This window comes from Mytilus californianus, unplaced genomic scaffold, assembly GCF_021869535.1.
Source record: "Mytilus californianus isolate M0D057914Y unplaced genomic scaffold, xbMytCali1.0.p SCAF_7, whole genome shotgun sequence".
NCBI lineage: Eukaryota > Metazoa > Mollusca > Bivalvia > Mytilida > Mytilidae > Mytilus > Mytilus californianus.
In genome coordinates this window covers 36,566,551-36,583,237 of record NW_026262723.1, presented here as the reverse complement: position 1 = coordinate 36,583,237, position 16,687 = coordinate 36,566,551, and the positions used below count along the sequence as shown (strand labels likewise).

The 16,687-nt window shown below is 32.1% G+C and overlaps 1 protein-coding gene across 6 annotated transcripts; it reads left to right on the top strand.

The window, feature by feature from the left end:
• The first annotated feature begins 2,903 nt into the window (after window positions 1–2,903).
• On the top strand, window positions 2,904–6,581 carry LOC127708390 (uncharacterized). 6 transcript variants are annotated; one of them, XM_052213266.1, is made up of 2 exons: window positions 2,904–4,781; window positions 4,832–6,581. In XM_052213266.1, exon 1 carries the CDS (start codon window positions 3,065–3,067, stop codon window positions 4,145–4,147), a length of 1,083 nt encoding a protein of 360 aa, XP_052069226.1. In that variant the 5' UTR covers window positions 2,904–3,064; the 3' UTR covers window positions 4,148–4,781; window positions 4,832–6,581. The 6 variants fall into 6 exon arrangements, with proteins under 6 accessions (XP_052069226.1, XP_052069231.1, XP_052069230.1 ...); XM_052213271.1 differs by having other exon boundaries at window positions 2,904–4,863; window positions 5,060–6,581; XM_052213270.1 differs by having other exon boundaries at window positions 2,904–4,863; window positions 4,964–6,581.
• Window positions 6,582–16,687: the final 10,106 nt, after the last annotated feature.

Genomic DNA, 16,687 nt, shown 5'->3' with positions numbered 1-16,687 from the left:
ATATTGATATTTAACACATGACAAATGCGAAATCTTTTAGTTCCTTCTGTACTATAATAGGGATTATGCACAACTAAGGTGTACATGAACTACCTAAATATGCTGCACACTTCAAATGAACTTTGCCTTACAACTACGATAAAGTTGGTCAATGAACAACTTTGTACAAACTTCATCGTTTTAAAAATATGAAATAAAGTAAATATTGTAAAAGTGTCAGAGACGGGAGAAATGTATCATCCAAACAAAAACTGCGACCTTTTTAAGTTTAAATCATTGTCGAAGTCAAACTAAATTATTATGTCTCGTCTTTCCAGAAAAATTAATGTAAATTTTAGAAATTCAAATAATTGAAATCTGATTTGCTTTTGTACTCCATTGGATTTATTACGACCTTTTATATATTAAGTCCTGTGTAGTGACTATTTGGGACCGAATTAAATTTCAAACAACGCACAAGGATAATAGTTACTGTGCATTACAAACACTTATTGCTTAGGTGAGAAACAATAATTCGTTAATCTGAGCATTGAACTATTACTTTATTGCATGGTCTGCAAATGTCATCACAAAACAAGAAAACATGTGATGAGATCTTTTTCCGTCAATCTGTGAAATTTGGGAGAACAATAGTATGCTAAACTATGCATACCCGTATACGGTAGTTTATCTTACATCCTATACATTTCTAGGAATATCATTGGTTAAAAGCGACCGATCGGAGACCTTGTATATTTCATATGGGGTTTGTAGGCGTGGTTTATTTTAATACACGGTTAGTAGTGGTGTTACGGACGTCCCTTTATAAAAACAACACGGCGTCGATGAAATATCTGAAACGTTTCACCCGGACAACAGATAAAGAAATTGATGATGAACGATTGAAATAAATGCAGAAAACACATTAAAAGCTAACAAGTTGTTACTGTTGGCATTTGTTAATTGTATAGACCAATGGAAGTAGGTTCTTCATATTGAAGACTTGATCAATTTGATAAGCCATTAGTCGAAATGCCACATGTTAAGATAGTCGGTAAGATAAATTCATTACACACTGTGCTAGTGACCTAATACGATATATATGGGGTCAGTAAATTTCATATGGGGTTCGATCTTCGCTCTCGCCCCATATGGAATTTACTGACCCATATATATCTTATTAGTTTCGCTCTCACCCCATATGGAATTTACTGACCATATGTATCGTATTAGGTTACTAGCAAACTGTGTAACTTCGCATTCACCCCATATGGAACTTACTGACCATATATACATTTATATCGTATTAGTTTCGCTCTCACCCCATATTGGAATTTACTGACCCAATAATATCGTATTAAGTTACTAGCAAACTGTGTAACTTCGCTCTCACCCCATATGGAATTTACTGACCCATATATATATATATATATATATCGTATTAGGTTCGCTCTCACCCCATATTGGAATTTACTGACCAATATATATATCGTATTAGGTTCGCTCTCACCCCTCTTGAATTTACTGACCCATATGTACAGTATTAGGTTACTAGCAAACTGTGTAACTTCGCTCTCACCCCATATGGAACTTACTGACCCATATATATATATCGTACTAGGTTCGCTCTCACCCCATATGGAATTTACTGACCCATATATATATCGTATTAGGTTCGCTAATACACTGTGCTAGTGACCTAATACGATATATATGGGGTCAGTAAATTTCATATGGGGTTCGATCTTCGCTCTCGCCCGATATGGAATTTACTGACCCATATATATCTTATTAGTTTCGCTCTCACCCCATATGAAATTTACTGACCATATGTATCGTATTAGGTTACTAGCAAACTGTGTAACTTCGCTCTCACCCCATATGGAACTTACTGACCATATATACATTTATATCGTATTAGTTTCGCTCTCACCCCATATTGGAATTTACTGACCCAATTATATCGTATTAAGTTACTAGCAAACTGTGTAACTTCGCTCTCACCCCATATGGAATTTACTGACCCATATATATATATATATCGTATTAGGTTCGCTCTCACCCCATATTGGAATTTACTGACCCATATATATATCGTATTAGGTTCGCTCTCACCCCTCTTGAATTTACTGACCCATATGTACAGTATTAGGTTACTAGCAAACTGTGTAACTTCGCTCTCACCCCATATGGAACTTACTGACCCATATATATATATATCGTACTAGGTTCGCTCTCACCCCATATGGAACTTACTGACCCATATATATATCGTATTAGGTTCGCTCTCACCCCATATGGAATTTACTGACCCATATATATATATATATATATTGTCGAAATCCGGATATGGTGTATAAATGTTTGCACCTCATGTTTGCGGTATACCATCTTTTCCGCAAGTTTATTGTTTTCTGTTTGGTATTAAATTTTAATTAATAAATTAAGATCCATTTTTACATTCGGTGATCCGTTTATTTAGCAATCGCCATGGCAGTCAGCAGGGTTTAAGAACATCCGTTGTTCGACCTGCTAGTCAAATGCGTTTTGTTAAAATATACTTTTTCACTTTTTTGGTCTTTTAGAAAATGTTGTTTGTGCTGTATTTTGACCACTCTACCAAGAAATTTGTTTTGCATGCACACGTATAAAAATTGCGGTTTTTATCCAACGCAATCATAGGTTTGAACGTTGTTTTCAATTTAGACTTATATATATCGTATTAGGTCACTAGCAAACTGTGCAACTAATAGTCTCCGACCAGTTAAACGCTTTTAATAGAACGCACAACATCCGGAATGAACTGTGCGGCTGTTATACGCTGTGTATTATATATATATGTGAGCAACAGTGCATACAGTCGCTGTATTTCATATTTGTATATCTTTAAAGAATAGCATAAGGGTTTAAATGTCTTGTGTGAGCTTAGTTGGTACACAAAGTCACAGTTTACAATCAATATTTAAATATTTATTAATACACATATCGTTGAAAAACTACCGTGACCATTTTGTGAATATTGTTTTCATTTGTATGCATTCACCCGTAACACGTCTTGCCAGTGCTCCATGATGTACATGCACGAATGAATGGCATGCTTGTTAATATGACGGCAAATACAAGTAATTTGGGAGGAGATTTCTTTATGTTTAAAAACTTTTCGAATTATATCCATCTTATATCAGTTGCAAATGGAATTTTATCTCTATCAGGATTTATACTCAATGCGGTTTTGTTGTTCCGAGTTCCGTATTCGCCATGGAAAGTTTTGGTTCAAATATTATGTTTAGTTAATGGACTTGGGGCATTGAGTTTAAATGCAATTCTGATGTTTTTAACATTCAAGGATTCTACGGACGGGTATTATACTGAAGTATATTTATTATCATGGAAGATAAATCGGCATTGCTCATTGTTTCTATTCATGTTGGAAATACAGGAAATGTTGAGTCTGACTTCGTTACAGCTGTGTGCTTGCATTTCCATAACGATGGCAGTGTCAATCTTCCATGTACGACACTATTTTCAATTAACTACCCGTAAATCTTTAGTGCTATGCGGTCTGATGTTCCTGGTTATGTGTGCAATAAATATTCATAAATTTTCATCTATTAGGATTAATTCAACGTTTTATGAATTCAATTCCCTGAGATATTTTCAATGTCGAGCACGACATGAAATTCCTGTTTTAATGGCGAAATATTTCCACTTGTATTACCATGTATTTGTCAAACTAATATTACCCATGAGTCTTTGGGGAATTATTTTCTTATTTATGGTTCTTATTATGTACAAATTGTTTTGGATGAAATCCTTCAATTCGGGTAAAGTGAGAAACAGTACTTGTTATAAGTGGATATCATTAATTCTTATTATATGTGCACTGTGTGGAATATCTTCCTTATACATGCAAGGTTTACATTTTCTTGGAAATAAAGCTGAATTCCAGAGTAACATACATATTGATCAGACAGTGTCTGTTTTCAGGGAATTGAAGATGCAATACACATTCTGTACTTCAATTACAGAGCAGCTAAAAACGGAAAATTATGAGAAAAATTCTATTTTATTTTTTACGACTGAAACTACGCAATCGTTTGTGCAATTTATGAGTTACATGTTTACCTCAATATTTTATACGTTATTGTGTATTATTAGTGTAAACTGAAACGTTTTTTAAAATCCTCTATCATTTGTTAAAATGTTATTACTGATTGTATTACTGAAAGAAAAAATGTGAATGATTTTTCGTGTGTGATGACATGCAATATTGATATGTTTGTTTTCTGTAAATTTGCTGTTTTAAACTGTTAATAAAATTTTGAATTATTCTAAATACTCGAGATATCTACCCTTAGGCATAGATTGCCTTAATCGTATTTGGCACATTTCAAAATTTTCTCTTTTAATGCTCTTCAACTTCGTATTAAACTTGATCTTTCAACTGTTTTAATTCGAGCGCCACTGGTAAGTCTTATGTAGACGAAACGCGCGTTTGGCGTACCAAATGATAAGCCTGGTATCGTTGATGAGTTTTTATAGACTTAACAAAGGCATTTTATTCAGTATGGCGACTTAATCTTCTATATAAAATTATACTGAAAGAACCAAGGTATTGGGGCTAAACTTTATACTATGTATGAAAATATTTTATTCTTATTTTGTCTATTGCAAAATACCAAAAAGTGTGTCAGTCCTTTCCAAATTTGGTGGTCAAAATCTTCAGACCACTACTTTTCGAGAACTCTGCTGTTAAATCACATAAATATTTACCTGAATTTGTGTCAACTTCATAGATAGAGGTGCAATGCTATTGTCAACTTCATAGATAAAGTCAACTTCATAGATAGAGGTGCAATGCTATTGTCAACTTCATAGATAGAGGTGCAATGCTATTGTCAACTTCATAGATAGAGTTAACTTCATAGATAGAGGTGCAATGCAATTGTCAACTTCATAGATAGAGTCAACTTCATAGATAGAGGGGCAATGCTATTGTCAACTTCATAGATAAAGGTGCAATGATATTGTCAACTTCATAGATAAAGGTGCAATGCTATTGTCAACTTCATAGATATAGGGGCAATGCTATTGTCAACTTCATAGATAGAGGGGCAATGCTATTGTCAACTTCATAGATAGAGGGGCAATGAGCTATTTCACTTCATATTAAAAAACATTCTTGATAAATTTGATGAACATTGTAATCCAAGTGCCTTGGTTTCGAAACTTTCGTAAGACAAGTCATCAAAGCAATAACTGTAAAAATTCTATATATTTTGATCAGGCGAGACACACATTTTTAATTTTTAAGTAACAGCTTTGTGAACAAGTCGTACGAATGATTACAATTTAGATCATGAACAGAACACGTTTTTAGTATGTATGTGCTTGTCTAGTATGTAAATAATTGCCTGCAAAACATAGAAATGACGTGTTATTATGCTTTCTTCGCAAAGACTTTTGTCATGGTGTAAATTTCTGTGAATTTATTTCATAACTTTTCAATACTGTTTTATTTTGTTACAATCTTTTTCAATCCATATGTCGTAATCTGCTTGAAGTTCAATTAGTAATATAGAACTTAGAGTCAATGTCATTTTGTGATAACGGATTAAGCTTACTTAGCACTTGTGAATAGACCAAATTTGTCAAATTTATATTAATTAGTGTCATTTTATATTCGAGCAATTTACTATTTGTTATAAAAAGAGACATTAAGAAAATATATGGAGTGAGGATTACCGAACGTTAGAATACGGACCCCGTATTGCTACAATTAAGGACTTTCCAGCGGACTATGCCGTTGTTATTGTTTTATGGACTTCCATATGTAACTTTGTTTTATGTAATCAAATTGATTTAGTTTGGATTCAACAATAGAACATCGAAAGTACAACCTGTGTATTTCTTATTTATTCAAATCTACCGCTAGTTCCCCCGTGTTGTAAAATTACAATACGTCACTTTGATACGACACTTAAACAACAATTAAATCTCGAGAAATTGAAAGGTTTTATACTGTGAACAAATATGAATAAATAAGTATTTGGGATTTACATTTAGTTAATCACCAATTTCACTAGCCTTCAATAAATGCTTTTAACTGGAATACATTGTGAAATAGAAAAGTATCTCTAGATGTTCTTATAATTAAGGTAACACACTATGGTAAGCCGTCGAGGAATTTCTTCCCTAATTTTTTCATATATTAAGAAAAGCCATTTTTTGATATAATATATAATAATGATAAATAAGTTTTATTATTTAGTATTAAATATACAATTTATAATATTATAAATTCGATTAATATATAGTTATACTACGTTCATGGTAACGATACTGATAAAAAGTTATTTTCAAACCACAACCGTTTTTATAAAATTATCTGTTTATTGAATTATACATGCAAATGCATATTGTCTTGCTTTCCATTGCTAGTATTTATCGAGAGAACTGTATTCTTAGAAGCTTGTTACACTATTTTTATAAATTTTGATCTTTTTTGTTGCATATTGATAAAATCATGTTGCACTGTATTGTTTCTGTTCTTGATATTTTAAACTGTTTTACTCCTAAAAATTATATATTATATATCTGCACATCCGTCGTTTTATATTAACAGACTCGTCTTAACAAAGAAACAGACATATGTTTTTAAATCAAAAGACTTAGTATAAAAATAAGGAGATGTGGTATGAATGCCTATGAGACAACTTTCCACCAGAGACCAAATAACGTAGAAGCAAGCAAGGTCACAGTACGGCCTTCAACAATGAGCAAATAAACTCATCATAGATACCAGACTTGAAATTTTGTACGTCTACAAAAGACTTATCACTGACTATAGAATCAAAAATGTTAAAAGGCCAAATAAAGTACGAAGTTGAAGAGCATTTAGGCCCAAAATTTCGAAATGGTTTTGCCAAATACAGCTAAGGTAATCTATTCCTGGGGTAGAAAATCCTTATCGCATCGACATGAAAAAATGTAGAACTGTTCAAACGAGAAAACCATCATCCTTATTTATGTAAAAAAAAAAACAATAAACGAAAAACAGAAATACACATGTATGATATCAACAAAAAGACAACCACTGAATTACGTTGACAGGCTCCTGACTTGGGACAGGTACATACTGAGAGTGGCGGATTAAAACACGTTTACGGGCGACCTACCCTCCCTAACCTTAGACAGTGGTGTAAGAATTTAAACTCTGACACTCAGGGTGAAAATCTTATGTTTATATTAACAGACTAGTGTGAAGCTAGCCGGCGTTAATATTCGCGATAACAGCACAGCTAAAGAACAAAGTATAAAAATCAGTTGAAAAAGGCTGGTTAGTTGTTTTGAAGCCACTTGAATTCTCATTAAACTAAACAACTTTTATAGTGTCCTGTCATATTTATTTATTCAAAAGTATTCAAAATCATGTATGATGAGGAAATATCAAAATCTTGTATTGATTCACATATCATTGATTCATTAGGATATTCATTTTGCTTTTCGATATTCAACAATACAACGTCTCTATTTTCAACGGCATGCAGACATTGATTTTAACTTTCAATATTCAGCTTTTCCATACATCCTTTGAAACACTGCATTAACATTTTGCATTAAAATTGATTTTCAATATTCATCACAATTTCATTATTCATAAACGTGAAATCATAATTTACTTGTTACGCTGGTAACTAAATGACTCATTTATATATAAAAATAGATTTAATGGATGAGTGAATTGTAACTACATCAATTAGAAAATGCTATATTTATATTCTCCCTCACTACGTTCGTCCGTATATAAAGTAATTATATTCTATGGCCTTAACAAAGAACAAAAGATTTAATGTAGGTGTGCTACTCGCTATAACCTTTAATTCTATATCTTATGTATCAAATACAAACATGATAATTATAGTAATCATAATTACAAATACAAATATACATTAAACCATCCGTGAATACACGTGTCTCTCTTTAAGCTATAGCGAGAGTCGATGGTCAGAAAGATGACCGCACGGGTTTTAAGTGCAAACAAATGGTCACATGTCATGAATATTCATGAACGGACAATGAACTAAATTTTATTTATATTTAGGATGCATAGGCAATGTGAAACATATATCAAATAAAAATAAGGAGATGTGGGATGAATCCCAATGAGACAACTATCCACCAAATTAAGTGGGTGTAAAACAAATATGACAGACATGAACCAACGACAACTACTGATCTACACGCTCCTGACTTGGGACAGGCACATACAGAATGTGGCGTGTTAAACATGTTTGTGAGCGCTCAACCCTCGCCTAACATGGGACAGTGGTGTTACAGCACAACATAAGAACAAACTATAAAAATCAGTTGAAAAGGTCCTAACTCATCAGATCGATAAAAAGCAGAAAAATATCAAATAAAAACACAGACCGGACGTGGCAGGGTATTTATACATCCATAACAACAAAAAAGACACAAAGTACAGATCTGAGAGTACTCGTAGTTACTGATCATAGCTAGCCTATTCTGACTATAAATTTTTACTTTTACTCATTAATGTCGCGTGGATAGCAGAGAATCAGCAAATACTAATTTCCAATATCTAGTTAGACTCAACTGGGAATATAACCCACATTCAAGGCAAACCAGCTGAAATGATTCGAGTATAATACTGGAATATATATTTATAGATATACCACTGCTTGAACATTTGATTAGACAATTACTTTGTCAAAATTAGAATTATGCTGTTGATAAAAGATTTCACTTTTAATTTTTAATTTTCTAATGATATAACGTATTGATATCATTTTTCCATCTGCAAAAATGCGCATAGAAATATTTTGGAGAAAAATGATATGGATATCCAGAAATAACGGGGAAAAATTGAGATATAGAAAACTAAATTACTTAATCTTAACCTCAAACATTATATTTAAAGTATAGTAATCTAGGTAATTTGAATCTGTGTGTGATTTTTAGCATCAGTGAAGCAGAGGATTCAATTAAAAATAGAAATCTTGATTTGTTCAAATCATTTGAAGATATTTAAATTGGTGGCATTTGCTATATTTCTGTTTCAGCAGTTTCCCCCGTTTCCAATATAATTTCATAAAAATTTAAGATGATTAAAAATTTCCTCTTTACAAACAATTATATTTTTCTGACATAATCACTGTGTGTCATCGCCACCGAAAATTGGGTCCAACCAAAGCGGAGAGAAAGGGAAAAAATCTTTTATTTAAACCATTTCTATCGATGTGATGAGGTTAGCGATTGTAAAATGATTTTTTTAATATATATTATGCTTTATTTTTTTTTTATACCAAAGCATTGTTCCTTTAATAAACATACATAATGCATGTACATGTACATACAAACAATGTCAATGTTGATATTCATTGCATGTTGACAAAGATATATAACTGCATTTCAACTAAAACTTATAATACTATACAATTACTGTCTTTTGATGAGGTAAATATGCGGAGTGAATATCAGTTTTTCAAAAGTCAATCAAACCACATATTTACCAAAACAAAAGACAGTAATTGTTTTATTCCATATTCCGAGAGAAAACAATATATGCAATGACAAATATTTACCAAAAACAATTGTTCATCGAACATTTTACCAAAACGTTACATGTAAAAGCGCGTGACGTTTAACGCGGTGAATATCACTTTTCTCCAGGTTAATATACTGTTTTATTCAAAATCCAATTCATATAGAGAAACCTACTTAAATAATACCAACATGGAATAAAAGAGATCGCTGTCTCGTTGAGTGTTGTTTGCTTTACGTCCAGTAGCAAATATGTCATGCATGTTCAGGACGAGAACACATTAATAATGAATACAATAGATAATCCTATAATAGTGGTCGACCGAGATGCAGTAGGCCACCGACGAAAGTGACCATATCAAAGTTATCTATGCTGTCTGGTGAATATCCAGCTATGTGTATACCATTCAAAGCTTTATTTCCTTAAAATATAAGTACTTCATAGGAATATAGACTGCTTTTTCTTTCTGAGCATTGAAACAAATGTATTGTTTCCAGGCGCGTAGCTACGTTTACGTCAAAACGCCCGGGCGTACACATGAATTTTGGAGAAAAAATATTTTAATCTAAGTAAATTAAAAGATCTGGCTAAAAGCATATGAGCCATGTAGTTATTTCTCCACTGACTTGTAATTGAAGATAACAGTCGGAAGAAATTTACTTTTTAATCAAATGGTATCATATTATTTTTTTGTTCGTTTTCTGTCAAAATCTGAATCTACTGTGAATTATCCTCCCTTTCCTATAGTTTAAAGCAATTCATTATCTGCTGAGATACGATATGCAGTTTTGTCGAGCCTGCGAGACATTCCGTAATCGGCGTTGGCGTCGTCAATATTTATGTTCAGCCTGTGGTTAATTCTTTTTTAAAACATCAATAAATTTGTAAAACCTTTATGAAATTTTACAGAATATAAGCAGAAATTTTTTATGATCAAAAGAGTATCCAGAGCATAATTATGAAAATTTACTTTTAATTTTTCCGCATTTTACTGAAAAGAACATTGTTTTTATTAGTTAACAAGTAGATACTGTTTGTTACGCATCAATTACTTTAATTGTCAAAACTTCATCGAATTTTATGTAAAAATGTTAACACCAACTGTACGATTTTTTTTTTGCACCAGATGCGCTTTTCGACAATTAATGTCTCATTAGTGATGCTCGAGGCCGAAATATTTGAAAATCCAAAACCTAATAAAAACATTGGAAGAGCTGATCAAAATAAAACGTACCTAAAGTATAGCCAATTCCGGAAAAAGAATCAGAGCTTTGCATGGGCGAGATATATTTCTTTATTTTTAAATGATTTCAAAACTTTTACAACAGTCAGCAAATTTCAGTCTAAAATTTATTTTTTTTCATTTTTCAGTATTTTACCATTTTTTGGGGGGCAATTAGCAGACGGTCTTGAATTAAATATTTTTCATCTGCTGCATTTGTAAACTTTCATAGATTGTTATAAAACTTAGACAGAAGCTTATCTTCCAAGATCAAGAAAAACATTTAAAGAAAAGTTTGATTTCTTTTAAATCCTGTATTTGACTGATAAATATGCATTCACTTTTTATAGTTTAACCGACAGCAGCAATCCCAGGCGAAACACAGGATTCCACGGAACCCTTTGAGTATGTTTATGTCACACCTGACCATCTATGGAGATTTATCATTGCATGTACTTGTCCATTAACGAAATTGGCGCATAAAAGGGGAGAAAACTAGAATAAGTCATAATAATCAAAAGAACGACACCATTGAAAAAATAGATTTGCTTTTTATATATTTCGAAAGGTTTGGATCTTTGGTCGATTGATTGTTTTACCCCACATCTCCTTTTAAACATATTTCATAGTACTAGTAACAACTATTGGCCATTAGATTCCAAATCAACACACTGAATACATCATACATGAAAACATCAAGAAATTAGAGTTTAAAGTATGTTGCTATTGATGAGTTTTAATGACAGAAATAGTATCTCTCTTTCAATAAATCGTTAGCTTCCGTCGGACCCCTGCTGGAAGGTCCCTTGCCCTGTACCCGCTGGGAACCCTCAAACCTCTTGCCGATGTTCGGGCGTACACTTAAAAATGGCTTAGCTACGCCACTGGTCTCGACTTGTTAAGAAAAAATAAATAATTTGGTTTGATTGTAGTTGAAAAAAACAACAATGTGGCCATGTGTTGGAAAAATTATTTTAAACTGATATTTACAAAGAAAAACAAACCCCCTGTCTTTGAAGTTAAATTATGGTCACTTTTCCCTGTATTTGTTTCACTCACAAGATCACATTTTAAAAGTCATCAAAGCCTACAGGAATTTGAATATTCATTAAATTTAACAGCATATGTATAAAATTAATTTCTTGAATTGAATCGAATTATTATTGTAACGTTTAAACGATGATCTTATCTTAGATTTCAAGTTCACAATATGCACAACAAATTTGACCCTCTAAATTTCTGTTATCAAGTTGTGTTTATCATTAAGATACAGCATGAAATCCACGTGCAGGTTTAGCGGGAGAAATGTGTCATAAAGTGTGACGATTTGTTTTACTTAATTGTGCAAAACGTCTATAGAATCTGTGGAGGAAACATCAAAATAGTCTAAATAAGATAAGTATACTTAAAAAATTAATTACTGCAGTTTTGTTTCATTATCATCCGGAAGCTAAACTTGTGATGGACGGACATGTGCATTACTATATATATTAGAGGCGGGGGTATAGTATATACCATGCTTTAAAATCTTATAGGTGGCACGGTAGTATTTACATTTCGGAATTTATGTTGCTCTTTTGTGTCAATGTATCTAAACACTTTGATTGGACAAAATAAACAGTATCTACTGAACATACTTTCCCAAGCTGAGGGATGAATCAGGTGTAGAAAAATATGAAATAATTTTACATACAGGTGAAAATAAATTTTTGAGAACTTTTTTAAATTTTGTATTCACTGCATGATAAAAGACCTAAAAGCACTAGTGGCCTTAGGTTTATAAAGATAGCAAAAAAAGTAAACGGTCATCATACATATTCAAATTTATTTCTGAATATTATAATGAAAGTACTTCAATTAACTGTGTATGTAGGTATGGCAAGCCGTTCTCGTCAAAACTATGTTTAAACCCTTTTTTAGAAAAAAATTACACACTGAGAATTAAAAAAACCACACTGATATTTAAAAACCTAAAATAACACACTGAGAAATCGAAATTACATACTGAGATTTTAAAATTGCTGAGATTTAGAAAAATGAAAAAAACACACATTGAGAATTTAAAATTACACACTGAGATTTTAAAAAGACACACTGAGATGAAATAAATTGAAAAACACACACTTAGAATTGTTAATTACACACTTGGATTTCAAAAATACACACTGAGATTAATATGCACATTACTAATGAATATTCATGAGATGAATAATTCAACAGATTAATATCTTGGTCTCCCGAACTCTTGTCATTATAATGAAATGTGGTTCCTTCAACCAACATTCGTAATAAATTTTAAGACTTAACATCGTTTCATAAGTTTTGTTGCCTATAATTCAGATTATTACTAACAGTGTATCGGGATTTTTTTGCTTAAAACTGTTTAAGCATGGGTCCCTTTTCAAAAGTCTTTCAACTGTTACCCTGATTTCGCAAGGCAATCTTTTATATTTTTGATACGTTTATATGCTATCATAGGCACTTGGGTAAAAATGTCACTGCATTGTTTGTCTTTTTGCAGATTGTTCCAATGTTTTCTTATAATTTTAATAAAGTTTTTCACAATTTGGTTATATTTTGTAATGAGAGTAAGTGGGTATTTTTCTTGTTCTATTGGCCTTTTATAACGTAGTTTTTCTATACGTTGTATTTCTAATGTTTTTTTATAAAACATTTGTCGCCAAATTGATGTACTAACGAGTTATGACTCCTAGCTGTTTTAAGCTTGTAATAGATTCAGATTAAGTATGCTAATTAGATATATGCGCATAAAAGGCGCGCACAAATCTCAGTGTGTAATTTTAAATTCTCAGTGTGTGTTTTTCAGTTTATTTCACCTCAGTGTGTCTTTTTGAAATCTCAGTGTGTAATTTTCAATTCTCAGTGTGAAATTTTCAATTCTCAGTGTGTAATTTTCATTCTCAGTGTGTAATTTTCAATTCTGAGTGTGTGTTTTTCATTTTTTGTAATCTCAGTGCATCTTTATGAAATCTCAGTGTGTAATTTTTAATTCTTAGTGTGTGTTTTTAGGTTTTTTAATGTAAGGGTTTTTATTAATTCTCGGTGTGTAAATTTTTCGAAAAATGGTGAAACATAGTTTTGACGAGAACGGCTTGCTATTTGTAGGTTCTTGGGCAATGTTAGAAAGTGGTGAAAATTCTAAAAAGGCTATCATCCCTATGGGCCAGGAAATACTACCGTGCCACCTATATATTATACCCCCCGCCTCTAATATATACAGTAATGCACATGTCCGTCCGTCACAAGTTTAGCTTCCGGATGATATCACCGATTGACCAAATCTTATGATTTGAACACGCTGTCATGGACCGAAAAATATAGGTATATTAAAATCGGATTTTGATGTTTTTGACAATTACTGTTCAAAAGTTGTGCCATTGGTATTTCTTAGGTTTCCGGATGATAAGTTATGTATCGTTTTATCTTTATTTTTGAAATTTCGATACAATGTCATTGTCCATAGAATACAGGTCGAGTTCGATTTTGATGATTTTGAAATTTATTTCCCTTTAATAGTATCCCTAACACTTTGATTTGGTTTTAGTTTCCAAGTGATAATGAAAAAAACGTTTTACGAATCTTTTTAGATTTTAACAGAATAACATTAGGGGTTCATAGATAATACAGCCTAACTCGCTTCTGATGATATTCAGATATTGACAGATCCTTTCATAGTATTCTTAGCCTGTAGCAACCCATGAAATAATGCATTAAAGTAAATACGAAAGCTTGCTTGAGTTCTCTGGAAAGTTAGAAGACTAGTTGAGTAATTGGTTTTGGGTAAAGATTGCATGAAATGCAATCAAAACCCTATGGTACTGACAAGATTTCTAAATCGTCCAAGGTTTATCACTACTTTTGAGATACACAAAATATAGTGCATTGATCATAACATTCTGTACATCCTATCCATGAACATTTCCAGAAATTTATCAATGAAATATGTGCTCAGATATTCAAGTTACAAAATGATGTTACACTTGTCATGAAAAATACATAACTTTTGCAAGGTGCAGGAATCTAATATCTGTTCTAAAAATATCAATGATGTCATTGTTAACGTCATTTTTAAAAATTGAAGTTATCTTCCTTTGTCCTGAATTGTAGTTAAATCAACCACATAAAGTGCTTTATACAATGCAATATTTAGTGTTTCCTCCCACTGATAAATTAAAGCAATCTTTACCCTTCAGTGCTTGCAAGCACTTTGATTCATGTATACTAACAAATATATATGAATATTAGAATTAGGAGAGTAAAATTATAACGTTTTGTTATCCAAAAAAACCGTGATATCTAACCTGCAGGATTGCAGTGTTACGTGGTTGTTATTTTTGTCACATTTGTCTTCCTAGTTTCACCAGAAGAATATTTTGTCAGTATTTTATTGACATTTCCATTCGCACACGTCATATAAAAGTATTCTTTGATTCTGACGACTTTGTTTGAACGGTTCTTATTTGTTCTAAATTCTTTATCCTTTTATCTTTATGTATTATATTTTCGGGGTTTTAGCAGTCCTTTTTGTGTTTGATTATACAGTGTATATTTTCTGTGTTGTAGTAGGTTTCGTTTTGCCTTTCTCTTATTCTGTATAATCTAATCATTTTTGTACATTTTTTTGTATTTTGTCCTGTATTTTATTTGAATCTAACTACATGTAGAAAACAATTTTCTCAATTGAATGGTTTCATATTTTTTATGTCGGGGCCTTTTATAGCCGACTATACGGTATGAGTTTTCTCATTGTTAAAGGTCGTACGGTTGCCTATAATTGCTTACATCCACTTTTTTTTTTAACTTTGGTGGATAGTTGTCTCATTGGCGATCATACCTCATCTCCTCATTTTTATGTCGTATTCCTATTTCCATTTGAATTTTTTACGCCTCTATTTGATCCTTACATCCATTGACAACACATTTTTGTCTTGATTTTCCACCTGTATTTTGCTTTTAATACTTTTACTGTGATCTTATAATCTAATATGTGATACGTTTTTCAATTCTTTGTAATTTGCTTATGTTTATGGTAATCATAGATATAAGAAGATGTAGTATGAGTGCAAATGAGACAACTCTCCATCCAAGTCACAATTTGTAAAAGTAAACCATTTTAGGTCAAAGTATGGTCTTCAACACGGAGCCTTGGCTCACACCGAACAGCAAGCTATAAAGGGCCCCAAAAATGACTAGTGTAAAACCATTCAAACAGGAAAACCAACGGTCTAATCTATATAAAAAGAGAAACGAGAAACACTTATGAACCACACCAACAAACGACAACCACTGAACATAAGGTTCCTGACTTAGGACAGGTGCAAACAAATGCAGTGGGTTTAAACGTTTTAATAGGCGCCAACCTTCACCCTATCTGAAAGAATACTGTAACATCACAACATAGAAAGACAAACTATAAAATATTAATTGAAATGGCTTTACTCAATCAAAAGACATATTAACAAAAACAAGTGAACATACACTGATAACTAGACAATTATCAATTATTGACTTTTGAAGATGTCAATAAGTTATATATTGACCTGTTCGGATTATATTGACCGAGGACGAAGTCTGAGGTTCAGTATGATATAACAGGTCCATATATAACGCATTGACTGAGTGAAAGTCCTAAATTTATATATAACATAAAGAAATAATATATTATGGAAATGGACTTCAATGTTCTTTCTGTGTATTTTACTTTGTGTTTTGCAAGATTTTTATATTGACCATCAATATTTATCAATTATGGACTTTTGACGAGGTCAATACGTTATATATGGACCTGTAGCAGGTCCATTATAACGTAATAATTACATTAGTTTCATTATAAAACGTTATTCTGATTGGCTACACTGCAATCTCGCGTTATTCCTTAATCAACTTCATTACACAAT